The following is a 26,390-nucleotide window of genomic DNA, read 5'->3' as shown; positions in this document are numbered from 1 at the left end:
TCCCTACACCAGGAGGAAGGCCCATAGAATCCACTCTCTTCTCTCCACAGCAAAGCCATGGAATGTACTTGGCATCAGGACAGATACCTGATAGACAATGCGCTGCCTTTGTGAGGAATCCCTTCTCCCCATCTCCTGGCAGCTCCCTACATTCCCAGTCTACAAACACATTCACTCCAGGAGCTCTTTTTTGCACAAGTTGCTCAAGATGGCCCCTTCTGGGAAGAATCCAGGTTCAAATGCCAAATGTACTCAAGGCTCTGGGGGCTTCTGCATAGGGCACAGTTTGAAGTGTGTTTCAGAAAAGTTGGGTGTCAGCAGCCACTTGTCCTCTCATGTTACAGGTAGATGCTGATGCTCTCATCAGATGAACCCCACATTTCCAGAGGCTTCCAGAGGTGGAATTCAGCCAGCACAAAATGAAGTGGAGAGGACTTTGAGAGCTGGAGATGCTTCTGCATGCTAGGTCTGACAAGGGAGGTGTTGGGAGTTGCCCAATAGTGAGATCAGGGGAGGAGCTGCCTGCAGCACATACAAAAAGGCAGGTTGGACCTGCCAGAGACTCAGGCCTCAGGTGAGGTGGCTGTGCTAACTCCACCCTGAATCAACACCTATGCAGTTTGTGGGACGCCTTTAGATCCCAATTCAGCTGCAGCCAGACACTGGTTGATTTGGAGGAAGGCAGGCAAATGGTGACACCAGGCCCAGGCTCAAGCCAGTGCCGCAGCAGTCGGCATTATGGGTCTGCAGGTCTGGGTCTGGAAAGGGGCACAATTGGGCAGCTCCTGGCACAGTGCAGACTGCTTGAGACACTTCAGATGCCTTTGTAGGGTACTGCTCTCAGTTGCTAAGTGGCACATACGGGCTGGGAGAGAGCACAGACTCAGCATGCTCCTGGCAGAGGCCTGGATTCAGACACAGGTTTACATGCAAAGGACAGGAATGCAACGGCCCTGACCTCTTTCCCTGTGCACATAAACACCTAGCATATTGTCTGTGTACAAGAAACAAGACTGACCACAAAGAACACAGTATGCCCATGAGCAATGCTTTGTGTCCTTCCCCAAAGCTCTTCACAAATGGCTTCAGCTGCTCTGCCACTAGTAGCTGCATAAGCCAGCTATGGGGCTGAAGCAGCCGGGTGGGGATGAATGTGGGCTCAGAGCCCCGCACACCTGGAGCGGGTGCCAGCACACACCTCCAGCCCTCCTCCAGGCTCTGCTATCGCACATCCAGCCTGCTTCCTTAACTGCTGCCTTGTTCTGCCTCCCTTGTTCAATGAGCACTGGCAGCATGTGGGAGACAAGCTGCAGTAGCATGGAAAGGGCATGTGTGTGCACGTGTTCCCACGCAGACACACATGAACAGAGACAGGACATGACAGAGGCTCAGGGTGGCAGTGACACAGCTAGGCAAAGTTCGTGGAGCCCGAGGCACCTCCACCTGCATCCCAAAAAGAAGAGTCCCACCTTGGAGTGGAGATGAGCACATGGGACCTGTGCAAGGGCCTCATGCTGGTATGAGTGATTTTCTGACCTGCAAGGCAGCTGCCTTATAGCCACCCAGGCCCCAGGCCCATCCAGGTTCATCCCAAGGGGAGGCATGGCATGGAACAGGGATTTAAGTCCAGAGGCTGTGGTCAGGGTTTGCCACCCACCATCAGTGTCTCCATGGCATCCTTGGCTCTGCCTGCCCTTCCCAGAGGCATGAGGACCAGGAGTACCCAAGGGAGACATCCCTGGTTAGCAAGCCAGCCTCCTGAATCACAGGCACCTTGTTCCTAGGTCCAAGCCGCTTCCCAAGGGATGGGGCCCTCAGAGTGTAGCAGGACTGCTGTTCCCTCTGCTGGGTCCCCGGCAGCCAGCCACAGAACGTGTGCCTTTTGCACCAGTGAGGCTGGCCTGGGCCCTGTGCCCACCCAGAGAGTGCATGGAGCTTGCAGCAGGAGTGGGCAGCCTTGCAGGCAGCTCCTGTGTGCTGTGCAGTGAAAGCTCGAGTGCAGCCCTGAGCTCTGCCCATCATCATGAAGCATGCAGGGCTCCAGGCTGCCGTACCTATGGCCATGGCTGCAGTGACCAGCCGTGCTGAAACAAGGGAAAAGCCAGAGCAAAAGGAGTGCAGTGTGAATTAAGGAGCTGGCTCTGACCCTTTGGTAAAGCATCCAGAGAACAGCACATCTGCTGATAGAGTGCAACTGGTGCCTTGTTTTTAAGGGACCCCCCGTCTACTAGCCTCCATTCTTTTGGGCTGAGTGTGTAGTGGGACTTCACTCTCTAGCACCTCACCTGGTTGATGCAACTGGACTCATTGACGCTGTCAGAGATCTGGTTGTATTCTTCCTCCCAGGTTGGGAACTTTGGAGGTAGGAGGATCTCGACAGAGTCCAGGCGGTCCAGGCTCCTGCCAGCAGAGAGAGAGGGTGTCAGGGGTGTCCCCCAGGGAGCGGGCAGCACTGGGGTTGTGCTGGAGCTGCCGTCCCAGCCAGACCACGCTGCCAGGCACAGGAACGCATGGCAGCATGGAGCTGGTGCTGGGTACTGGGTATGCTGCTTGGCCCTGGCTGCAGCTGCTACAGGATATGGAAGTGCCTTCTCACCTTGCTGTCCCCTGGTTTAAGCTGGTACTTTGTACATGCTAGGTTTGTCCAGCCCAGGGAGCACATAGAATCTGTGCCAGCCCCAAGAGTCATAGTCCCAGTTACAGATCAGCCCCAGCACTGAGAGTGGTCATGGAGCCTGCTACTCCCTGCCTGAACTGGTGGGAAGGGTCGGGAGGGGAGAAATTATTTTTCTGTGATATTTTTGTGGACTTTACTGTTAGAAATACTTGCAGGGTTTCTGTTTGTTTGCTTGCTTGCTTGTTTGTATAGAGGAACCCAAAGGTTTATCTGGAAGAAGACCAGGGGAAGCTAAGCCTGGATGGTAGTGCTGCAGCAGCAAAGGGGTTCAGTATTTCCAAAGCAGTTTTTGGTGCAGGCTGTGAGGGAAGTCCCATGCCTGGGGCTCAGTGGGAGCCTCTGCAGCAGCAGAAGAGCAGGGCTGTTGGTGAGCCCAACCCTGCTGAGACCAGGGATACTGCCAAGAGCTGGGTGAATGGGTCTGGGAGTGTTGGAGGGAGAGTGGGAGTCATGTTGGAGGGCAAGGAGGGGTGTGGAAGGATGTGGCTCTCACACCCGTCATTGCCACCACAAGACTCTGTGTGAGGCTGCTGGAGTCCTTGTCACAGATCAGGTGGGTGTGTGACAGCCTTGCACATTAGCTCAGTGCCATCTCTGATGTGTGTGTGGTCTGTAGGGGCAGGTGGAGCTCTGGAGCAAGTAGCAGGGCACAGGCAGGCATGGTGAGGGGTGAACTGCAGCGGCTCTGCCTTGTGAACCACCTGTGGCCCCCACAGAGCAGTGTGGCGGTGAGACCTGGGGGGGCTGTGGGGTGCGGGAGGTCTGTCCTTCACACCTGGGAAGGTTGCAGGCTGTCTCCTGGCTGGGCAGACCTGCAGGAAGGATTATGGCATCTCCTGAGCCTCCATTCTGGGGTGTGATGTACACAGGAGTCACCTCTTCTCCCAGGTGATGGAGGAGAAACCTGGCCCTCTGGGGAACTGCTGCTGAGCTTGGCCATCCGCTGAGTTCCTTGTGCCTGCCATCACCCTGATCCACCCTCATCATCCGCCTGTGGGAAACTGAGTCACAGAGCAGGCAGTGGGCCCTGACGGAGCAAAGGTCTCCTTACTAGGATGGGGCCCAGTGGCTCTAGCTGAGGAGACTGAGACATGCGGCCACAATGGAGCGTGGGGCCACTGCTCTGCTCCAGATACTGTGCCACTGTTGTGGCCCTGCATCAACCTGCATGGCCACAGCTCCAGAGAGATTTCTGCAAGGGGGCAAGGACAAGGGGCTGGTCGGCAGATGGCAGCCATGCTTGCGCTCCAGGCCAGCCACATACTGGACCCCAAAGGTAACTTCACCCCCTGGTGAAGTTTCATGCTCTGATGGGCATGACGTGAATGGACAATTACCCCAAGGCAGGAAGAACCTGAGTGTCTCAATGTGGGTATTTTACACTGGAGACCCCTGGACCCAACTCTGCTCCCATTGAAGAATGTGCAAAGGAAGGGAGCAGGGGTTCAGAGCAGGCAGGATTTCCACAGTTATTTTTCATCACCATCTCCCACCAGAAAGCAGCATCTGGGCTGCAGCCTGATGGACCACGAAGGGTCTCCAGACTACTTGCTGCTCCCTTACTTCTCTGGCTCCATCTACTGAACCATGAGCAGTTCATGTACAGCTGCTCTTGTCTCCTGCCCCAGTGCTGCTCATGTCTGATTGCAGCACCAGAGGGACTTGCAGCCTATCACAGCCCCTGGGCACCTTGTTCTGGCGTCACACAGACCCCCTCCTGTGAGGACCAGCCCGTCACCCAGAATGCTTGCTTTGTTCCCTTTTCTCTGCTGTCTATCTGGCTCAAGACACAGTGGGTCTTCCTCCCTCCATACCTAGTCCCAGTGCTCTTAGTTCATCTCTCCTGGCTTCAGGGGACTACTCAGCCTGGTGCGCAAAAAGGGCACTTTATGTCTGGTCCCAGAGGCCTTGGGACTCTTGTGTAGCAAAGCAGATGGCACAGTTGCAGCAGCATGTGGCCTGTGTGCCACATGTCCTTAGCCATGCTGGCTAAACATCTCCATGTCTAGATAGTATCCCTGGGTTGCGATTTCCACAATTCCTTGGAGTAGCAGATCCTTAGCCAGAGAAAACCCAGACAGCTCCACCAAAGGAGAGCCCTCCCCATCACTGAGGGACCTGGAGAGGGCTGTCAGGAGTCACCAGGATGGAGAGCTCTCTCCTGTCCTCTGCCACATCTTCTCCCGTCATGCTCTGCCTGCCCCACAGCCAGCTGGAAAGGATGTGTGGGAACCCTGCTGGGCTCTGCTCCCAATGTGGGGTCTCTGTGCAGTGCTGCTGATCAAAACCCAAGGACTGCTTCTGGCTTGGCCCCTGGGGACACACGCAGAGCTCTTGGAAGAGCTCCAGAGTTACCTTTGGGTGGTGCTCTGCTCACTCAGCGACTGTTGGGTGGCCTTGAGGTAACTCTGCCTCCGAGCTGCAGTTTTTGGGGATGGTTTGGGGCTGGTTTCTGAGTCTTCACTATCATCATCCCCCATGGCTTTGATGTAACTCCCGCTCCGCATGCGCCGGCATGGGATCTCACTGTCTTTGTCCCGAGACAGTGTGTTGTTCCACTCCCCTTGAGGCACCTGCAAGAGTAAAGGGAGCGTGAGCAGTGATGGACAGCATCTCTGGGACCAGGGGTACCCTGGGGATTCAGGGGGTCAGTGACAAGGTTGATTGTAGTACCCTCAGCTGGAGAGTAGTGGGAGTGGGCAACACGATTCCTTTCCAACCCGCCCTTGCCAGCTCATGCCAGGCAGGCTTATGTTTGTTTGCCTCAGTTTCAGCACATCTACCCACACACATTCACTCCACACTCCATGACCTTCACACTGGACCATGCTTACACAGTTGATATAAGCCGCACAATGCCAGACACAATGAGAAAGGGAGCCTCACCAGATTTGCGCTGCATGTTGGGACATGAGTGGCACACATTTGTTTAACACAAAGCCCATGCTTATTTAAAGTAAAGCACACGCATTGGTCAGGCCAAAGCCGGTAAGTGCTGCACAGACCAGGACCTCTGGACCAGAGTCCAGTCCTCCCTCCAAGATTTGTAAGTTGAATGACACTCTTAGTGTCTGAAATTCATTTTGGCAGCCAAGCCAGGCCCTCACAAGTCCTTGAGCAGCTGGGGTATGTAGACTTTTGCTGGTCTCTGCATAGAGATGAGGAATACCTTGCAACAAAAGCATTTCTCACCTTACTAGTTGTGGCAACTCTGCCATCAATTTAAGGCAGACACAGTCTCTAGTTCTCTTAGCGGATATGGTCAAGCTAATGCTTTCCATGAGGACTGAAGTGCTGATCAGATCAACTAATACTGTTGCCTGTCTGCCCTGCAAAGGTTTGTGTAGGTTGCCAGTGGCACAGCCAGGGCTCTGGAGCGGCAGAAGAGCCAGATATCAGCCCAAGGCTAATCAAGGCAAGACCACATGCAGCACAGGAAAGACCAAGAGAAAGATGAGGCAACCAGAACTGACAGGAGAAAGTCCTGTTTTTGTGGCTACCTTGGTCTGTGAACAGTCCTTAAAATGAGAAGACATGGTCAAGGAGAAGAGGAGAATGAAGTGAGGACTGAAGCAATAGTTCCTAAGGGGCCATCAGCAATCTGTTCTGCAGTCTTTGCCTATCAGAGGGGTGCAACAGTATGGACTGGCTGTGCAAGAGAACAGTAGGCAAGCCTGAGGACAGCAAGAGTATTCCTCAAGACAGGGTCTGCTGTGGTTATGGGTACATCTAGCACCCTGCAGAACTGTCCACTGCTCTGCCTGCAACTGTAACAGAACCAAAGAGTGAAGCCATAGACTACAGGCTCTGAAAGAGATCTTCACTTAGAAACGTGGAAGGACCAGGACAGCCCAAGACTGCTCAGCCTGCTGCAGGGAGCCTGCTGGTTGGGGAGCACCAATGGCGAGCAGCTGTGTGCTGAGCCAGCTCACACTGGTGAGAGCATCCACATTTACTTTGCTGACAGAGCTGTTGGATTTACCCAACTCCCTGAGGGGCTGTAGGATTAATCAGCCAGTGTTTATCTAGTGCTTTGGGAATGCAGCTAACTGTGATCAGCTGGAGCTGCTAAGTACCACTGTGTTCCTGTTCCCTTCTTCGTTTGCAGCAGGCTGGTTCTGTGTGTGCTGCCTGCAGCTGCTGGGGTGCAGCATCATCCTGAGGCTGCAGTGCTGCAGGTAGCGACTTCTTGTTCTCCTGCCTGTGCAAGGTGTGCAAGATGTGGGCTCAGACCACACATAACAGCTTTTCTCACTTTGCCCTAATGAAGTCAGGAGTTTAGCCTATGCTCCTCAGCCTGTTGCTTGCCGTGTCTGTGCAGGAGAACCCCCACAACCCATGGGATCCCATTGGTGATACAACTGCTATAACTCCTAAGGGGTTCCCCATCAGCAGCCTGTTCTGCTGTCTTTTTTATGTATCCAGAGAGGGCACCAGTGTGGGCTGGCTGTGCAAGAGAAGGGCAGGCAAGCCTGGGGACAGGAATGGTACCCCTGAGCCAGGAATGGTTTTTATGGGGGGACACAGTGCAGAGAGCCAGAGGCATCACGCTGCCTGCAGGTGAGCTCCAGGCAGGGACTGACATGGAGCAGGTCCCACATGTGAGACACAGACCTTGCCAGGCCTCCCCAGCCCAGCTCCCACTGCAGGGTTGCACACCTCTTTCCTGCTCTGCCTCCCACAATCGTCCTGCTTAACAAAGGCTTCTGGGCTGGCTGCTTGTAAGCTCAGGAGCTTACAGGGGTATAACCCCACAGAATTCTACAAAGTAAGAGAAGAGTCCCTTCTCTCCTGAGTGTGAGAACTCTTTCTGCCCAAGCAAAGCTGCCTGCAAGGGGTGGCCCTGAGGCCAGCCAGGAGGGGGCTGGATCCTGCTGGATGAGTCCTTGCTGTGCAATAGAAGTCCCTGGCATTCCTGCATCACAGGGACCCTGGGAAGCACTGTTGTACTGACTTGACTGCCTCAGTGTCTGGTCTGACTTGAGACTGAATTCTGCTGCTCGAGGATGGATTGCAGCCTCCTGCCCACACAGCTCCTGGGCTAGTGAGTGGCTGGGGTGAGAGGCAGGCAGGGTTGGGGGCTCTGCTGCTGCAACTGGTCTATGGTATTGTAAGCTGAGCATCCCACAGCAACGCATGCCCCGAACAGAGCCAGGACATAGGCCTCTCCTTGGGACAGCCTGGAGCAGCTTTGCTGTGAGGACAGCCGTCTGGTCCTAACTCAGTTGCCTTCTTTCTCCCTTCCCTCAACTTGGCAAGGCAGCAAGCTTGGTTCCAGAAACAAAGATGCTCCCAAGGTGCTCCACATTTCAGTTTCCAAGGGAAAGGACAATGCTTGGCAGGGCACCCTTTGACTCTAGTGCCCCAGTTTGGAGTTTGTCCCACATATGGCATGACGAGAGCATAGGGCCTCCCATAGCTCTTACTGCCCACAGGCCAGAGTGCAGGATGAGCATTTCAAGCAGGCGTCCTTGGGGATCTTCAAAAGCAGTGCAGGTTTTTGAGGTGCTGGTTCAGCATCCCGCTGGGTGCTTCTCTGCATCTTCAGGCACCTGAGGACTTGAAGAGCCTTTCTCAGGACTCTTAAGCAATAGTGGGTGAAGAGCTGAAAGCACTTCCTGTTATCCAGGGACAGACCTTGACAGTGACTAACAGCAGAATCTCTCATGGCAGTTGAGACCCTGGGCTCTGGACACAGCCCACGTTTTAAAGGAAGGGCAAAGATGAAATGAGTGTTGACGTGTTACATGTAGGCTTGGCATGGAGAAACTTGGGGCTCCCTGTAGTCTGGTTTCTCCTGCTGTTTTTCCAAATGCAGGCTTTTGGCAGTGGTGGTTTGGTTGTTGTGAAAGGGGTGGGAGCAAGAGAATGCCCAGGTCTGCAGCCCTTGCAGGTGGCCACTGGCCACAGGGGCTTGGGATCCACCCTGCCCAGGTGGCTGCATGGGGGGAGGAGTGGACAGCAGAGGATCTGCCAGGGTTTGGGTGCAGATCCTTCTCTGTCTGGTCCTGCTGCTGCACGGTGCCCCATGGCACAGCCAGTTTTCTGTCCTTGGGAGCCGGGTTCCACTGGCGTTCTGTGCAGTACTGCATGTTGTAAAGCAGCAATGCTTTCTGGCTTGTCTGCCCCTAGTATCATGAGCTAAGTAAGTGTGGAGGGGGCAGGAAAGAAGGTGCCACGCAGGGCTTTTTCCCAAAAAGAGCATTAGTAGAAGGGAGAGTGCAGCAAAGAGAAAAATTCCACCTTCTAGGTGGGGATGAAAGAGCAGTGCTATTCCTATAACTTTGGTGGGGATGGGGCAGAGAGACCTACAGAGAAAGCAGTGTTCTCATCCACATATGAGCCAGCTCCAACATGCAGCCCCACCCCGGCACACGTGGACATGCACCCAATGTGAGCACACCCACCGTAGCCCCACAGAGCTGGGCACAGCACACAGGGATGCACGTGCCATGCAGCCAGGCTGCAATGCAAGAAGGAGCTCGCTGAGTGCACAGTGCCGCTCCCTCTGGAGGTGGTCCTTGTGGTGTCCTGAGGGCTATGTGTAGTATCAGACATGTCCCCAAGAAGGAAAGCTGGAGCCTAGGCTACCTATGTGACTCACCTGGCCTTTGGGGAGGAGTGCTCTGGGGACAACATGGGTGGGGCTTCCTGACCTGTGGGAGCTCTCATGGAGGTGGCTGGCACTCAGTGAGCTGCCCACCCTGACTTGCAAATTCATGTTTGGGGCCAATGGGGAGTTGGGGAAGCTTTGGTGGGGTTGGGGAGGCTAGTCTGAATGAAGCTCCAGGCTAAGAGCACTGTTGGTGTGGCTCTGTACCCTGGGAGCACCGGAGAGGCAGGGGCTGTGCCACTGGTGCTGTGAGCATGGCTCCCTCTCCACAGCTGAGAACAGCCATGATACAACTGTCTCACTGCTTATTTTGGGGGGTGATTATGAGAGAGAAATACCCAAGGCCTAGGTGTGGCTGCAGCATCCCTGTGTGCCCCCTAGCTGCACTGAGGGGACATGGAAGTGCCTGGGAAGTGTGGGTCCCTCCCATGCTCAGAATTGGACTGTCTGGAGCTGAGAGCACTACGCAGATAAAGCCCAGCTGTGTGTGAGGCAGAGGCTGCTCAGTCCTTCCTGCTCCTGCCTGCACATTGCCTGGGACATCTCTCACTCCAGGAAGCTCCTTGGGCTCTGACTGCCAGCAGTCATGCACGGGGCCCACCAGGAGGACAGGAGGTCAGCCTGCATCCCTTGGGAGCTGTGCTCCAACCCTTCTCCAAGGTCACTGCCTTGAGGGCTGGACCATATAACCCTCCCGTGAGGCACACGGCCAGACCTGAGTGGAGTTGGGCAATCACTCATTCTTAGGTCCCATCACTAGCTCTAGGAATAGGCCTCGAAACATCACAAGGAGCCCCAGTAGTCCCTGATAAGCCCCGAGCCTTCCCAGAGCCTGCAAATGGATTAGGAAAGGTGAAAAACCTTGGGGTCATACCCCAGTTCGGAGGCTGGGGGACCTGTTTGTCCCCATCCCACTTCTCCTGTGCTCCCTTGGGTGAAAAGGGCATTTCTGCAGCAGCAGGGCTGGCTGCCCTGCACCCCCCGTGTGCAGGCTCTGCAAGCAGGCAGAGGAGTCCAGCTCCTTGCCATTGCAGGAATGGGAGGTGGCAGGGGACCTGTCCTCCTCCAAAGGAACATTTTCTACACGCTGCCCACCAAATACTGGAGGCAACTTCTCCATATCTGGCTTAGATCTCTTCCCAGGTCAAGGACTGGTTGCAACTGCCCTATCTGACCCCAAGTCTGTAGTCCTTTGCCCTGCCTGCCAGGGCCCGCGTTGGCCATGATCTGTCAGGTTTTGGGGGTACACGGTGTGCATCATGTCTCCTGCGCTTGGTGCTGGTGTGGTGGCTCCGTGCCCTGCCCAGCCTTATGGCAGGGGCTGCTGGCCCCATCTGATGGTTCCAGGAAGGTCAGGGAGGGGAGGGAGCTGGGCAAAAGCTTCCCCTCAAAACAAGATCCCTACCTGGCCGCTGCCTGCGTCGGTTGGCCCGGGGCTGAGGGGCTGGTCCCACCTCCGTGGGGGCTCGCTCGGTGGCAGCGGGGCGGCACCCGTGTCCTCCCAGCCGAGCGATGGGGCTGCCCAGCTGCTGGCCGGGCTCACGCCACCCAGCTGTGCCCACAGCCCTCCGTCAGGCTGTCAAGAAACGGAGGCTCATTACATGGGTGGGGAACAAACCAGCAGGGCGGTCTCATACCCGGCCTGGCCCCACCGAGGGAGTGAGCACTGTGTGGTGACCATGGGGTCTCAGCACCTGCGGTCTCCTGTGCTGGGCCTGCTGCCACACACGGGGGATCTGCAGCTCTTAAAGCTCCTAACTGAAAGGAGGGGGCAAAGAAAAAGAAACCAGGCCAAGGACATGTCTCTGACGACATTCCTGATACAGTAGTCCCTCTAGAATTTGATTTGCAGCAGTGACCAGCCAGATATGAGAAGCAGTTTGTGCTTCAATAATTCATTGCTCTTTACAGCTTGTAAGCCCACTGGCTGCAGCCAGGGGAGCCAATGACACCTTTGCATTAGAAAAGAATGCTAGAGATTTACATCACATAGCCCACCTGATCATCCCACCCCCTGCTTTCCCCCATCCAGGCCTGGCTTATTTATCTTCATTCCTCTCTCCTGAGCACAGCCAGGTTTATGTTCTTCAGGTGTGGCTTTATAAACCCCCAGCGACATGGCGCTCCCCATGATGGCATTCAAGCCTACGGCCCACAGCGTTAGCCATGCAGGCCCTGCCATGCAAGCCAGCTGGCTGGCACTGCTCTCCATGCCGCACAGCCCCGGAGGGAGCAGCAGTGGGAGCCGAGCCCTGCTGAGCTGCAGGTCCTACCAGCACTCCGGGGAAGCTCTGTGGAGCGGGGCTGACAGGGCACGCCGGAACATCCTTGTGACACATGGATATAAGGGGTTAACATCAGTTATTACTGGCATCTTATGGGCTGTGGGATGGTGGCAGCGCTCGGCCAGAGGCCAGGAGCCATCCTGCTCTGGTGGGATGGACCCAGCTGCCAGGGCACCCAGCAGAAGCAGTGCTCGAGTGTTGGCCACGGTGTGCAGGGTCTGCGCGGGCAGTGGGATGTGCTTGGTGCGTGGGAGTCCCCCAGCAAACTTTGGTCACACCAGAGGGTGCTGTGGCTGCGGTGGAGTGGGGAGCAGGGGGCTGGAGGTTGCCCCTGTCATGGGCACCACATCTCCTGCTGGCACTGTGGCGGCCCAGCTCAGGGCCTGGGGAAGATTGGAGCAGCCTGACCCCATCAGTGCTGTGTCTCTGAAGGTCTGTCCCTGAGCACAGTTGGGGCCTGGGGGAATTTACACTTGTGTCTCCCCAGCCCGACCCTGGCAACAAGACTTGGAATAGCTGCTGAAACATCTGGCACTGTTTGATAAGGCCCACCCAGAGAGCGCTTCTTGTTTTTCTGCATGAAGCAAACCCTAACCCCCCGCTGCACCCACCTGCAGGTAGTGGTAGGCCAAGTCTTGATGGCAGGACTTGGATTTCAGCAAGGCTTTGTCGATCGTGGCTGAGGCCTTCTGGCACACTTCCCGAGCATGGCTGAGTGTCAGCGTGGACCAGGAGCCCCTCTTAATGTAGTTGGAGTCATTGTTAATGGGGATATTGGTGCAAGGGGTGACCTTGAGGTCATTATTGCTCTTGGAGGATTTCAGCATGTGCTCGCTGATGGTGTTGTAAGCATGCATGAAATACTTCGGCTGGCTGTGGTCTGGCTGCCGGCCCAGTGTCATGAGGCCCATTGGGTTGCGGTAGCTGCAGGTATCACTGTCTAAGTTGTCATCTGAGCTCCACCAGCCTGATATGTTGGACCTGGTCCTGCGCTTGGGCTCAGAAGTCTTTGCTCGGTCTTTGCTCTTGCTCCTTCGGTTCTGCTTGGGGTCATCAGACCCTTTCTTACCATTTACATTGCCTTTGGTGGGGCCCTCCAGAGACTGGGATTTGGCAAATAGTTTCTGGACAGAGTGGACAAGGTGCCGGATCCTCCCAGGGCTTTCACTCCGGTGTTTTGCATCGCTCCTCTGAAACTGGAGGGTGCTGAAGCCATCTCTGTGGATGGGCAGCTGTTTCTCAAACTGGTCAAGGAGGTTTGCAGGCAGGCGGTTGATTTTGGTGGCTTGGGCATGGCTTGGAAAAGGGTTCTCATCTGGCACCTCAAAATGGGAGTTGTAATGGATGCGGGGGAAAGTGCTGCTGTTGGAGATCTGGTTGTTGAGTGGAAGGAGACAGTCGCCATGGAGGGTGTTCTGGGCTGGAAATCGGGGGTCCATGGTGAAGGAGTCAGTGGGGCTGAGGAGATACGGGTTCCTGTCCTGGGGGGCATAAAGAGAATCTTGAGGGGAGTCCAGGTTATCGGAGAGGTGGCGGCTTCTATTATCTCCTAAGCCCTTCATGGTCCCGGTGTTTTCTAGAGCATCACTCAGGGATGGTGTGGCAGAGCCTTTGCGTAAGTGCCAACCCTGCTCCCACGCAGACTTTTCTGCACCTGGAGAAAGAAGAGAGATGCTCAGAGCGTGCTGAGGAGCTCCTTGGCAGCCCACTCCTTACTGCAGCAACCTTGCAAGGGCTGTCCCAGCTCCAAAAGCAAATGCCCCAAGGTCAAGGGATGGAAGAGAGAAACAGGACATGAGAGAGATCATACAGGAGGAGGGGATGAGAAGTGACATGAGAACCGAGGACTGGAAATAACAGCACAGAAGTAGAGAATATGTTTATTTTAATGGAGTCCCTTCCTCAGCCAGCATAACAAACGATAGCAGGGCTACTGCCAGCGAATCACTGCTCCTGTCCCATTTGTTCAGGGGGCTGAAGAAAAACCTGCTGTCAAATACTACACATGGGCCTTGCCCTAGCCAAGGGAAGCCAGGTGCCAAGTGTCCAGTCCTGCTCTGTTATGTTTTGTGTTTCTGTGGCTACTGGATCTCTGAAGGGAGCTGGCAGCCCTGCTCTGTGTTGCTTGCAGCTGTGCTAATGCAATATGATGTCAAACGTCTCCTCTCTGACAAGCACTGGGGCTTATGGCATGTTTTACCCCGGAGGAAAATGTTTCAGTAGCTATGATGAGAGCAGAGGTGTTTTTGAGCACTCAGAGCCTGACCCGAGAAGCTGCTTGCTGCTCAGTTGATCTTTTCTGCCCTGCTGCATTGCTCCTGGTGGAGCTGTGCTGTCCTGGCTGACTGTCCCTTGCTATGGTGTCCCCCTGTCACCATGGCCCATGCAGTAGGTACAGGCATACCTGTGGGCTGGTGGAGGAGACAGACTCTGAGGTTTGGCTGTGGCTAATCTGCATAGCAGAAGGGAGCACCAAGGTGTACTGGTCCCATCCTGCTTGTCTCTGGTTGACTCCCGTTTGTGCGCAGTTATACAGTGGAAAAAGACTAACTCTTCTGGGGTAGCTTAAAGAAAATAAATGATCAGATTTTCCATACTTAAAACCTCATTGAAATCTTGTATAAGATAATTTTTATTTCCTTTGACCTTTTAGTTTAGTTTCTTATTTTCAACTGAGTATAGTTTGAAGGCAACTAGAAAACACTGAAGCATACTACAGGTATAAAAATCCTGAGGGCAGTAGCCACACTGCCCAAGCTGCAGAAAGCAAAGGTAAGAACTTTGAGAAGGAAGATCTGCCCATTGTAAGTGAAGATCAAGTTTGAGACCATCTAAAGAACCTGAAGGTGCACAAGTCCACGGGACCCAACAAGATCCATCCATGGGTTCTTGGAGTTGCCAAGACACTATCCATCATATTTGAAAGGTCATGGCAGTCTGGTGAAGTTCCCACTGACTGGAAAAGGAGAAACATAACCTCCATTTTATAGAAGGGAGAAAAAGAAGATCCAGGGAACCTCAGGCCTGTCAGTCTCACCTCTGCGTCTGGCAAGATCATGGAGCAGATCCTTCTGAAGGCCCTACTAAGGCACATGGAAAATAAAGCCGAGGTGATTGCTGGTAACCAACATGGCTTCACCAAGGGCAAGTCATGCATGTCAAACTTGGTGGCCTTTTATGATGGAGTTACAACATCAGTGGATAAAGGAAGAGCAACTGACGTCATCTACCTGGACTTCTGCAAAGCATTTGACACTGTTCGTCATGACATTCTGGTTGCCAAATTGGAGAAAAATGGATTTGACGGGTGGACCACTCACTGGATAAAGAACTGGCTGAATGGTTGCATTCACAGAGTTGCAGTCAATGGCTCAATGTCCAAGTGGAGGCCAGTGATGAGGAGAGTTCCTCAGGGATCAGTGCTGGGACCAGTGTTATTTAACATAACCCATGTGAAGCACCCACGTGACCCGGTGGAACAACAGCTGGAGAAGTGCTCTGGATAGGACACCTACACGTATGCCAGTCAGCCCTGCTCCCACTGGGTGCAAGCTGGCTTCAATGCGTTTGTTAACAGATGGTGACAAAAAGCGATGGGAAATGTTCTCAGTTTCTGAGAAGCCATGCCTTTGGTCTCTGGACAGAAAAGAAGGATGGTGTGTAGCTGTCCCCAGCCACCCATCTAGTTGTTTAAATTCCTTGTGACAGACTCAATTCTGCCTAGCTTGGAGGAGAAGGCCAGCAGGTAGCAGGGAGCCCAAATCCTCCCTGACTGTTGGCAAGAGCTGCCCAAGCTCAGCTCTGCCAACTGTGGCCTCTTTCTGTTTTTTTCTCCCTTTCTTTGCTCCAACTCCAGACTCCTAGAAAGGTTCTTCACTCTGGCACAGCCACCCGTGGCCATCCCAGCTCTGATGGCCACTGTGCTTCTTCCATCACATTATGCTAAGAGAGTCAGATAGTCCTTCAGAAGACAACACAACCTGATTTGATTATATGGGTTGTCTCTGGATACTGATAATAAATGCATCTGTTCCTACAAAGAGCAATCAATATTGGTAGCAGAAATCTCGCTTGCAGTCCTGAGAGAAATTTCAGCTCAGCGGCTGCTTTGCCATAAAGCACATCGGCATCACTGCCTCTGTTTTCTCTGGGCACCAGGCTCCAGAATAAAGTAAAACAGCCCTTAGGATTAAAAATAAATAGGGAAAAGAAAAGAAAGGAAAGGAAAATAAAAGAAAGGAAAAGAAAAGAAAGGAAAGGAAAGGAAAAGAAAAGGAAAAGAAAAGGAAAGAAAAGGAAAAGAAAAGAAAAGAAAAGAAAAGAAAAGAAAAGAAAAGAAAAGAAAAGAAAAGAAAAGAAAAGAAAAGAAAAGAAAAGAAGAGAAAAGAAGAGAAAAGAAAAGAAAAGAAAAGAAAAGAAAAGAAGAGAAAAGAAGAGAAAAGAAGAGAAAAGAAGAGAAAAGAAGAGAAAAGAAGAAAAGAAGAGAAAAGAAATAAAATGAAAGCCTGGCTTACAAGGGAAAAGGGGTCAGGGGCTAGCTTGGCTTGGGGAAGGCTCAGAAAGCAGAGAGACAGGGAAGTTAATCTGAGGAGCTGTGGGGACAAACGGACAGGGCGGAAAAGAGAAGTTTGTACAAGGAGCTGGAAGGATGGAAACAAAAGGGACGGGGAGGCAGGGAGCGGAGGAGGCCAGGGAGCACCCTTTCTCCCACTGCTCTTGCTGAGTGAGTATGGACAGTCACTTCTATGTGGGAGAGAGTTCAGTGTTCCTTTTTCCTCCTTTGAATTCTTCCAAGGTGAACAGCCGGTCCTGATTCTGTCTGTCTTGCCTTGGACTTCCCTTCATCTGATTGCCAGCTGCTCCGTGGGGCACAGCTTCCATGCTGGGCATGCATGTGTCAGGACATGGGTGTGGTGGAGCAGTCGTGGCTTCCCAGCTGCTGGAACTCACTCTGCTGTTCTGCTGTGGCTGCTGAATCCCCTGTGAACTGGTTTCCCTTTAAGACAGATTAAACTATTTTCATTGCATTTCATTTACTCTCTGCAGCTCTTGGCACTTCATTGAGACATGAGGTCAGGGAAGAAAAAACCCAACAAGCCTTTTCCCCGCTTTTTTTTTTTTTTTTTTAATCTGGAAGATAAAGGTAGAAATTAAATCTCCCAAATCCATGACCCTGCACCTCACAAACTGAGCAAGGGTGGTCTGTCAGGACAGCTGCCTGGTCCCTGCTATGTTCCCCCAGACCCCCAGCATAGTCTGTCAGGGGAAGGTCCTACTTAGGAGATGCTCATAACAGCTGCATGGAGAGGATGCGTCCCTTAGCCCAGGGGAAGTGGCTGCTTTTGTGGCGTGACCCATTACCTTCCTTTCCCTCAGCCTGTGTTTTCTGTGTTCCCCTTCACTTTCACACTTGTTATGCTGATGCTCAGAGGTCTCGATGTGCAACAGATGACCTGGCATGTCTTACGGCAGTCTTGTGTGTTCCAAAGCGGTTCAAATCCTGCTGGGGTCTCCTTTGTCTTGGGCATGATTTGCTACAGCAGCACTGGAGTCGCTGTTTGCAGCATCCCATCTGCAGCTCTGAAGACTGAATAGTGGATGAGACTTCAAATAAGGCAGATGATAGCATGGCTTGAAGAAGCTTCCTGCTCAGCAGGGAGTCCTCTCCTCCCCTGGCAGAGCACTGCTCCCTCTTGTAGGGCCTGCAGCTGCTGTGCTCCTCTGCTGTGCTGGGCAATGGGGCTAGGCTGGGGGCTGCTGAAGCTGGTGGGAGATCATTTGCTCCACTCCAGGAAGACTGAATTACATCTTCACTGTGAGCTGAAAAGCCTCTGCCGTTGTAAGAGATCCTTCACTGAGTGCAAATATTTGCTTGTCAGTCTCTTTTTAACAGCAAAGAGATTAAGCTGGCCTGAGCTCCGGACAGAGTAGGGGATAAAAAAAAAAAGGTGCGTGGATGGAGAAGAGGAGCTGAGTGCGATGCAGTGTGTATCCCAGCTAAGCACACTTTTCCTAGCTGTCCGTCCTGCCCTTGCTCCCACACACCATCCCAGCTTCTGGCTGCCCATCCACCCACCAGCCAGGCAGTGCTTGCTGAATTACTGTGATGCAAGTCCTTGCAATTATGGTTTGTAACTCCTGGCAGAGAGTGAGAGAGAAAACGTCAAAATGTCACCTCAGGAAGAAGCCCAAAGAGCTGCCCTGGAGGTATCTATCTTTGCAATCCTGTAACACATCTGAAGTTATTTCTATCCAGCCAGGATGCCTCGGTGGCAGCTCCAGCCTGTGATGCTCGTCCTGCCTACCCTCCCCATGGAGCAGACATCTCCTTCCTGCCCCTCTGCCCTGGAGACTAGCTCCATGTTCTTCTGGAGGTGCCCCCCTGACTGCGCGCTGTGTCCTCAAAAGGATGGCTGCTCAGGAGACACTGGACACAAGTTTGTTTCCATCTCCCCACAGAAATTATTCCCGTCTAGCCCTGACATGGAAAGGGCAGCAGAGGGTGCTTGTTCTGACCACTGGAGACTCCATGGAGGCTGTCACTTGCCTGTTCTGAACAGGCTCAAGCCCCAGGATGTGAAATAACAAAGTCTCTCTGAGGGGACAGAGCACTTGCCTCATACCAGCCACGTTAGGAACCACTGGTCTGACCAGATTCTCTGCTGGGACTTTGTGCTGTAATGGACTTTGGAGAACCAGCTGTTCCTTCCCATCATGAGGAGGCATGGTGGGAATTACAGCAGCAGAGCTTTCCAACAGCTTGCAGACTTGTTCCCTATGGAAACAGCAAAGCTGTTCTTCCACCCTGCATGCCAGCCCAGGAACCCTCGTCCTTGCTGAAGAGCAGAAGGAAGCTGCTGTGGTGGATGGCTCCTGGGACAGCTTGGCTCTGCCATGTTAACCAGTCACATCCCAGCTTAAAACATAGTGTACCACAAAATAAATGTACCAGACACCCAACAACCAGACCTTGGCCCAGGCAGTGCCAGCAACAAGCCACAGACCCTTTTGCTAGGCTTCTTGGCTGGCATATAGATGAAAACCACAGGCTTGTCTGGCCCAGGGACTTCTTGCCATCAAAACCTTTGAGGAAGGTTTTGCTGCTGAGGCAGGGCTGGCCATGAAGGATTGCTCAGGCACGAGTCCTGCCCAGGAACCAACCCCTGGTGGGCTGCAGGCACCCCGGAGCCGTCTTGTCGTGCTCTCTGCCAATCAGCTCTGCCAGGGCCCCACACACCGTCATCTCCCACGTAAACCTCAGCTCAGCCATCCTAGCTGGCTGCGAACACAGGGGTGGCTTTTATATATAGAAATCTGGCAGCGTGCTAATAGCTAGCTAGATAAGGAAGAAGTGATTCGCAACCTGCACAGGAAAAATGACTCCCCTCACCCTGCCTCTAGAAGCTTAAATAATTTTATACTGTGGTGTAGGTGACGTAGGTCTGCCTACACGCCTGATTTCAAACATTCCCCGAATTAGCAGGAACACTTCATGTGGCTTTCAGCAAGGGGGGGGGGGGGGGCTGGCCTCCAGGGCGTTGCATTAATGATGATTCAAAGAGTTCAGAATCTAATCGCACGGGATAAAAATAGCCGACTTCTACTTAGAATGATTCATTACACAACAGACTTTCCTCCAGCCTCCTGCCTCTTTTTCCTTCCTGGGAGCTTCCTGCTGCTGCTGGGGAGCTTCCCCCACTGCCGAGGGCTGAGCAGTGCTACTTGCTGTGGGCCACCACGGAGGGCTGAAGCTGTGGCAGAGCCCTGAGGGCTGTGGTCTCCTTGCTCTCTGGCCAAAGGGGTATCAGTGCTGGGGCTGGCAGTGGATGCCCACTGTGGTGAAGGGGAGGGGTACTGTCTGGCTAGAGCCTTCCCAAAACAAGCAAAACAAGCAATAACTTTTTCCTTGTATGCTACACACACTTTGTTGTTGTTTTTTTTTTTGTATCAGCACAGCCAATTTATGTGAAAATCAATGACTGCACTATGGCAAGGATTTTTGACTTCAGGTGTTTGACTAATTTGGAGAGGCAGATGAATTCTTGAGAGGGAGAACTTATTTTCATGCAAATATTGCTGGTAACATAATCAGCTCTCAAGGGAACAAAATTCCAGAAATTTTAGAACCTATTTGATTGTCCCTAAATAGACATTTCTCAAAGTTCTCCAGAAGAAGCGATCTGCTCTGAAGAAGGAAATGTGAAACATTAAGCAAGTCAAATGAGACAAAGGTAAGAAAGGGAGAGTTATCAGGAAGAAAGCTGATGAAGGGAAGTGGGAGGACCAGGGAAGCGAGCAAGGGGCACTGTGGTTTGAAACCTCGCTGTAGGTCCATGCTCCTTTATGAGGCACTTTGTGCACATGCTGGTGGTGGTACATGCTCCAGCATGTCTGAAAGAGCATCTAATAAGACAGCTTGGGAAAAAAAAATCGTTTCTTCTGTTCAGTGCTGTCCAAGTGGTTGGGAGGAGTGTGTGTGCATTTGCAAAGCCCTCCGTGGAGCAGGCAGAGCATCAAGAGCACTCCACATGTCTGCCCTCAACCTTACAGCATATGCTGTGACTCCCAGGGATGGAGATTTTCCACCCTCACAGTGAGAATCTGTGGCACAGCACAAGGCAGGCCGCTCTGCGTGGCTGTCTGTGCCACTGCCCCACTGCAAGCTACTCACCGCATCCTCTTGTCTCACCGTGCTGCCAAAGCCAGTGGGAGCCTGGCGCTGGTGCACCGAGGTGAAGGTGAGGTAGGGATAGCTGGCAGGACAAGGACAGGCTTCTTGCTCTAGATTAGTTGAGACATAGCAGCTATGGGGTGCGCTGTGTGCAAATGGCTGTTGCTGCTGTGCCACCAGATCTCTGCAGCTTACAAAGATGTTGCTTTGTTCCAGGGCAGGTGCTCCTGCTGCCTTCATCCCTGGATGGAGCTAGGTGGGGCCTTGCCTGCGTTCCAGATGTGGGATGGAGGTGCTCTCTAGCAGTGGCTTCGCTTTGTGCCTGAGACAAAGCAGCTCATGGTGCCTGTGGGGCAAGGGGGTGCAGGTGGGGAAAAGTCAGCAGCTCCCTCTGCCATTCTTTCCGGAGAACAGACCAAAACTCGTCTGCAGCCTTCTGCATGCTCAAGAGCCACGGGAACACTTCCTTTGTCTCAAACTAGGTCAGTGCAGAGGCGTGATGTTACTATAGCAATTGGTATTAGATTTCATAACTTTATTTAGTGATGAGTGTGATGCAGGATTCACTATGAGATGGAGGGAGGGTTGTCATTGAAATGCCCTCGGCAGCTCTCCTGCCTCGGCCTCCCCCTGCTGCCACCCCTCCAACCACACACACAGCTGTCCCCCCCAGCAGAGATGAAGAGCCCCAGAGGCTGCCCCTTGCCATGCCGTACCTCTCACAGCTTGCCAGGTTTCAGGACTAGGCCAGATTCAGCATCCTGTGCACTGCGTTTCTCTCTGGGCTCCAGAGCTGCCCCTCATGAAGACCTGCCAGGCAAAGAGAAAAGGGAAAATGTCCTCAGGTCACAAAGCACCACGGACTCTCCCTGCCGAATGTCCCAGCCCAAAACCTGGTGATGTAAAGTCACTGCAACTCTGACTGACACCCGGGTTGTCATAATTAATTCCTAGCAAAGGCGTAAGGGAAAAGCTGGAAGGCATCTTGCAAGGGAGGCAAAGACGATACCTGTGTGGGAGATGTGGAGGTGGGTTCCCTGTCCCTCAGCATCACAAACAGACTGAAAGGATGAAATAGAAATCAGCTGGCTGGGGAGGAGACTATGCAAAATGCCTGGGCTCCCTGCCTGGAGGCACAGGACTGGGAACAGCCCCTTTGTGGGGCTTTCCCTTCCTCACTCCTTTGTCTTAAAACAATTCTTCAAGGCCCCTCCTTGTTGCCAACAGCTCTGTCTTTGTTTCTTAGCCATTGCAGGACCTCACTCCATTCCAGGACAGCAGGGATGGTTCTGCAACCCTCTGTGCCTCAGCCTTTGTGCTCCTCACTTTGCTCAGCGTCCTGGGAGAACACAGCCTGGTAGGGGGGGAAGAACAAATGTGGGGATAAACACCTTCTCTGTGATGGCAGCTACCTCTGGTGCATTTAGCCATACACCTGCTGAAATTGGGATCTTATTCTTGCCCACTGATGCCCATTACACTTGGGCTCAAGCAGACCACACTAAATCTTTCTCATCTGGTCACTAGGTACTACTGTACTGCAGCTTAAATGTTGTGGTTCCTTCCTCATTTTCATTCACCATCAGCTACACTGCAACTGACTGAAAAATAAATACTCCCTGTAAGAAAAATAAATAAATACAGGGAAAAATAACGATGCTTCTTAGTGTTCTCTAAAACCTATGCATAACAACACAGGTTGCATTATTTTATCAGTGAGAGTAAAGGTTATTTGTGGTTTACATCCGTTAATTTCCACAGTGGGCTTGTGTGCATGTGTTTTCTGTCCTGCACTGAAAAGGTGCAGGCACGGCGCCAGGGCAGCCTGGGTTGTTCAGCCTTTCACTGCTGAACAACAAGAGGCAGGAACAGCATGGGAACCCAAAGCAAGGAGTCAGCCTTCCTGTGCTGGTGTTTCTCCTCATTCCTAACTGGAGTGCTCCTAACACAGGAGACACTTGGGTCTCAAAAGGCTGGATAAGATAGACAGACAGAGTACAGGTAGAAGGATAGGAAAATTTGGCGTTCAGGAAGCGTTCAGAGACTCTCAATGGATATCCCAACAGAGAAAAGAATTTTCCTAGAAAAGTCAGAATACCACCCTCCTAATCTGGGAGAAATCCTCTTCCACTTCCAGTGGTTCTGTACCACTTAAGCCCACAAAAAATGCACAGGGAATTGTTAAAGGAAAGGCACGTGTCCTGGGAGAGCCAAGAAGGAGACAGCTGTTCTTTGTCATGCCCATCCCCAAAGGTCACCAGTCTTCTACACCAAAGCACCTGTTTTGAGTTTCTAGCTGCTAGTGGATACTCAGCTGTGAAACCTAGAGACAGAAGCTCTACCCAGAAGCCTCAGCAAGCATGCTTCCAGACAACCAAAGAGACCTTTGCTGTAGAGGCATCAGGTCTTGATGACAAGGCACAATTCCATATCTGAAGCTCACACAATCCTGAGATGTGAATGAGGTTGCAAGTTGCTGCCAACTGGCCACAGTTCCTAGCACTAAATATAATGCTTTGTGCATGCAATAAAACTAGGTGTGACAGGTCTGCGTACTTCAGGTGGCTATGCAGCAGTACTTGCGTTGACACTAACTTTTTCATATCTCTCCCCTCACAATTAATTTCCAGCTATTAGTGAGTTGGGTTAGGTTTGAGCCAGTAATCTAGACATACAGAGCCTGAAGTGGCCATTAGAACAGTGGCTGGTATCTGTGGCAGATACCACCCACATCCATTCACAGCATCAGCATCTATGTGACCAGTATCCGGCAGCAGTTATTGCTCTCCAGCTCTAATGGCACCAGTACTGCTACAAAGGGTGACATTGTGTCACTAGAGCCACCAGTGACCATCATTAAAATCACCAGCATATGCTAACAATGTTATCATCATCCCTCCTGGTGCACAAGTAGGCACCACCGGTGCCGAGCATCCTGTATCACTGCCTACTTGTGCTGTAAGTATCTGTTCCCAAGACTACCATCCCATTTGTGTCTGTCACCAGCACTCTCAGAGTATCCCAGGGTACTTCTAGGAATGGTGCTGACTCTGGGATCCCTTGGCATGTAGTGGCTGTGATGGGTGGGAGGAGCACAGCCTGCGCTCCCTGCCTCCATGCACCTTTCAGGTTTCTCAAAACAAAAGGTGAAACTGGTGGAAGTAGGCTTTTTTTTCCTGCAACACTGCTTTGTCTTTGCATTTTACTGTTGGACTGAACAAGTAGTGCTATAATTACCTTTAATTAATAACAGCATCAACACCCCAAGGGAATGCGAATGAACAATTGTGCCACCAGCGCAATAATGTTACATTAGCTACATCCACCTCCATCATCCCCCTCTTTCTCGCATTCTCAGGTGCAGCTTGCCCACTGTATCGTGGCTGCTGCTTGGAGGGGGAAGGACTGAAGAGGCCTTGTGGAAGGAGACCTCTGTGGTGGTGGTGCCTCAGGCAAGAGGCCTCCAGACCCAGGGGGAATGTGAGGGCAGGCTGAGTCCCAGAGTTCCCATTCTGCTGTATGCTCAGAACTGCCCTCCTGATGAACAGATCTTCCTTCTCGACAGGGCTTGAGACAGTTTTGGTGACCTAGGGCCTCAGGTGTTATGCAGCCAAACCTTCCTGGAGAAACCTGGTCACCTCCTGGGCTTTGTTTGGCCTCACTCCTTCTTCCAGTCTCCTTCAGGGCTGCTCTCACTTCATCCCATCCAGCATCACCCCCACAGCTTTGCTGGCACCAAGACAGAGCAAATAGTCCTGCTGTTGCTATACAGAGCCATGAGAGTGCCTCCTCAGTGTCCTCGTGACCATCAACCTGGTTCCTCCAGGACTGGAGAAACCGATCTGCTTGTGTTTCAGGCTGCATCTTGTCAGCAGTGTGATGTTTGAGGACATCTCTCAGACACAGCCAGGAGGTTCTGTCCTCCAAAGCTCTCGGGGCCGAGGGCTCTACCGCCTGCCCCCGCCCGTCCGTCTGCAGCACCATGGAGAGCGGCACGGGAGGGCAGCACCACCCACCGCATCCTCCTGCCGGCTGACAGCGGCGGCAAGGGCTGCTGAGAACATAGCATTCCCCTCTTTCTCCTGTTGTTATCCATAACTCCAGTGTCCTCTGACTCCTAGATTTACAGACTGCAAGTTCAGATATAGTCATTACAAACCTCCGGACTGCTCTCCCTCATAAGATAGGCCATACCATCTCTTTGTGCAATTCCAGGAACAGAAACAATGAAAACAAATATATGTGTGTTCTTGCACCTTTAATCCTATAACCATTTATCTGGATAAAACAAATAGATTGAACTCATGTGTGTCTCCAAGAAAGAACTAAATTTCATATGAAGGATGCTTGGGGCCTGATTTGAGAGCTATCACTTTCTCACAGTCGAGGAAGAAAAAAGTGGGAAAATGGTGCTGTGTAGGGAGTGGAGAGTGCAGATAAGATATGGGTGTTCATAAAGTAAGAGATCTGTAGCCAGTACTAAGATGGGTCTGAAGGAGGTGAGAGTGGAAAAATGTGTGCGTGAAAGCACCAGAGGAAACAATAGAGCAAGGGTGGGAAGAGTGATAACGTCCTGCTAAACCACAGGGAACATGTTCCTTGCTCCAAACGCAGACGGCTGTGCTCCGTGAAGGTCCCCACGCAGATAACTTGTCAGCAGAAGAGTTGTGTTCAGGTCATGGGAGGAGGGAAACAAGGTTACAGCACATGCAGTGTGTTCTTCCTGCTCTCCTAATAGGAAGATACCCCGAACAAGGACACAAAGACAATGAGCACTGATTGTGCCTAAGATTTATGGAAATTAAAGGAAGTAAGATGCTGTGGCAGAAGATCCACCCATAAAGACCATCATCTCTTAAAGGGTGTAAAAGTCTGACCCCAAATCCCTATCAATGTTAATCAAGACAAACCTAACAGATGTAGTAGGGACTCAGCAGAAATTTTCCTCTTCTGTCTTTTTGTACAGAAAATACTTGCAAACAACTGGATAAAGGTTTCGGAGCTTGTGAGGATGCAGCTGAGAAAAAGGAGAGAAAGAGTCTGAGTGACTAAAATCTGTTTAACTTGAAAGATGTATCACGCTCCCTTCCAGTAAGTTTCTCTATTGAATTTTGTTTAATTTATTTACTAAATTAGCACATAAATGGGGTCTGCTCTGGCTGGCTGGAGAGAAGCCTGGGCAAGACCAGCAGCACCAGAGAGAAGAGGACATGATTCCCTGTGTGTGGAGGGGTTCAGTTCTTGGCACGGAAGCAGCTCAGAGGTTCCTGGTGGCAAAATGGGAGATTGAGCAAAACTGAGGCACCCAGCAGGAGAATGCATGCTCCCAAGGAGAGGCCCCATCCATCAGAGGCTGGGCAGCCACAACAGAGGGATTCCCTGATCTGCAGCACTGAGGCATCTCCCGGGCAGTAGCTGGTGGGCAATTGTAGGGCATGCAGGCGCAGCTGCCCTGGGGAGTCTTCATGTCTCTGCAGGTACCCAGCAGTCAGCACGAGGGAGGGAGATGGGTCTGGTGTGGTGCAGCATACCAGGAGATGCTGCTCACGACAGAAGGCCTCTGAGGGGCTGGGGAGCAAGGAGGGAGCAGGACAGACCCATTACAGGGTATGAAACAGTGAAGAAGAGAAGTAGGAGGGACTTCATTTAGCATGACATCATGATGTTGAGAAGAAAATCATTCCAGACAGCAAGAGATTTGAAGGTATTCTTTAATTGCCATCATGCTGAGGACAAGGAGCTTAGATAATACACTCTGCTCACAGATGGGCACAAATTCCATCTAGTTGTGCTCCTGAAGTCTGGCTAGCAGAGTCACATAATTGGAGTGCTAAAATCAGCAAATGTTAAAGTCAACACCTTTAGGGACGAATGAGGGTGCAAAGAGGGACATTGAATGTCATGGTGCTGGTAAAGGGCAAGGTCATCATCCTGAGTCACACCTACCTGTAAAGCACATGATTACAAACGCTCACAGATCTGTGCCCTAGCAGAAAAAGCAGGGCATGGCAAACATATGGAGCCTTTTACAACCCACCGGTTCATCTTGGTCTGCCTGGCTGCCTGCTCTTTGTGATGTGCATGGAAAAGAGGTTCCTTGCTAGGAGGAACTTAACTGGAGTGACCTGTGCTGAGAACTGCATG

General features: G+C 52.3%; 1 protein-coding gene across 4 annotated transcripts in view; it reads right to left on the bottom strand.

The window, feature by feature from the left end:
- DLGAP4 (DLG associated protein 4) overlaps positions 1-21,056 on the bottom strand; it is a 71,383-nt gene extending 50,327 nt beyond the window's left edge. For 2 of the 4 annotated variants that reach the window (XM_021416266.1, XM_021416270.1), the window contains exons 1-5: positions 20,963-21,056; positions 12,187-13,229; positions 10,696-10,866; positions 5,033-5,250; positions 2,286-2,400 (exon numbers count right to left, since the gene is read on the bottom strand). In XM_021416266.1, the coding sequence (XP_021271941.1) occupies positions 2,286-2,400; positions 5,033-5,250; positions 10,696-10,866; positions 12,187-13,137 (1,455 nt within the window). In that variant the 5' untranslated portion in view covers positions 13,138-13,229; positions 20,963-21,056. The remainder of the gene's footprint in view (positions 1-2,285; positions 2,401-5,032; positions 5,251-10,695; positions 10,867-12,186; positions 13,230-20,962) is intronic. The other 2 variants (XM_021416268.1, XM_021416269.1) reach the window with 2 other exon arrangements.

Source organism: Numida meleagris, chromosome 19, assembly GCF_002078875.1.
Source record: "Numida meleagris isolate 19003 breed g44 Domestic line chromosome 19, NumMel1.0, whole genome shotgun sequence".
Taxonomy (NCBI): Eukaryota; Metazoa; Chordata; class Aves; order Galliformes; family Numididae; genus Numida; species Numida meleagris.
This window is presented reverse-complemented; position numbering and strand designations above follow the sequence as displayed.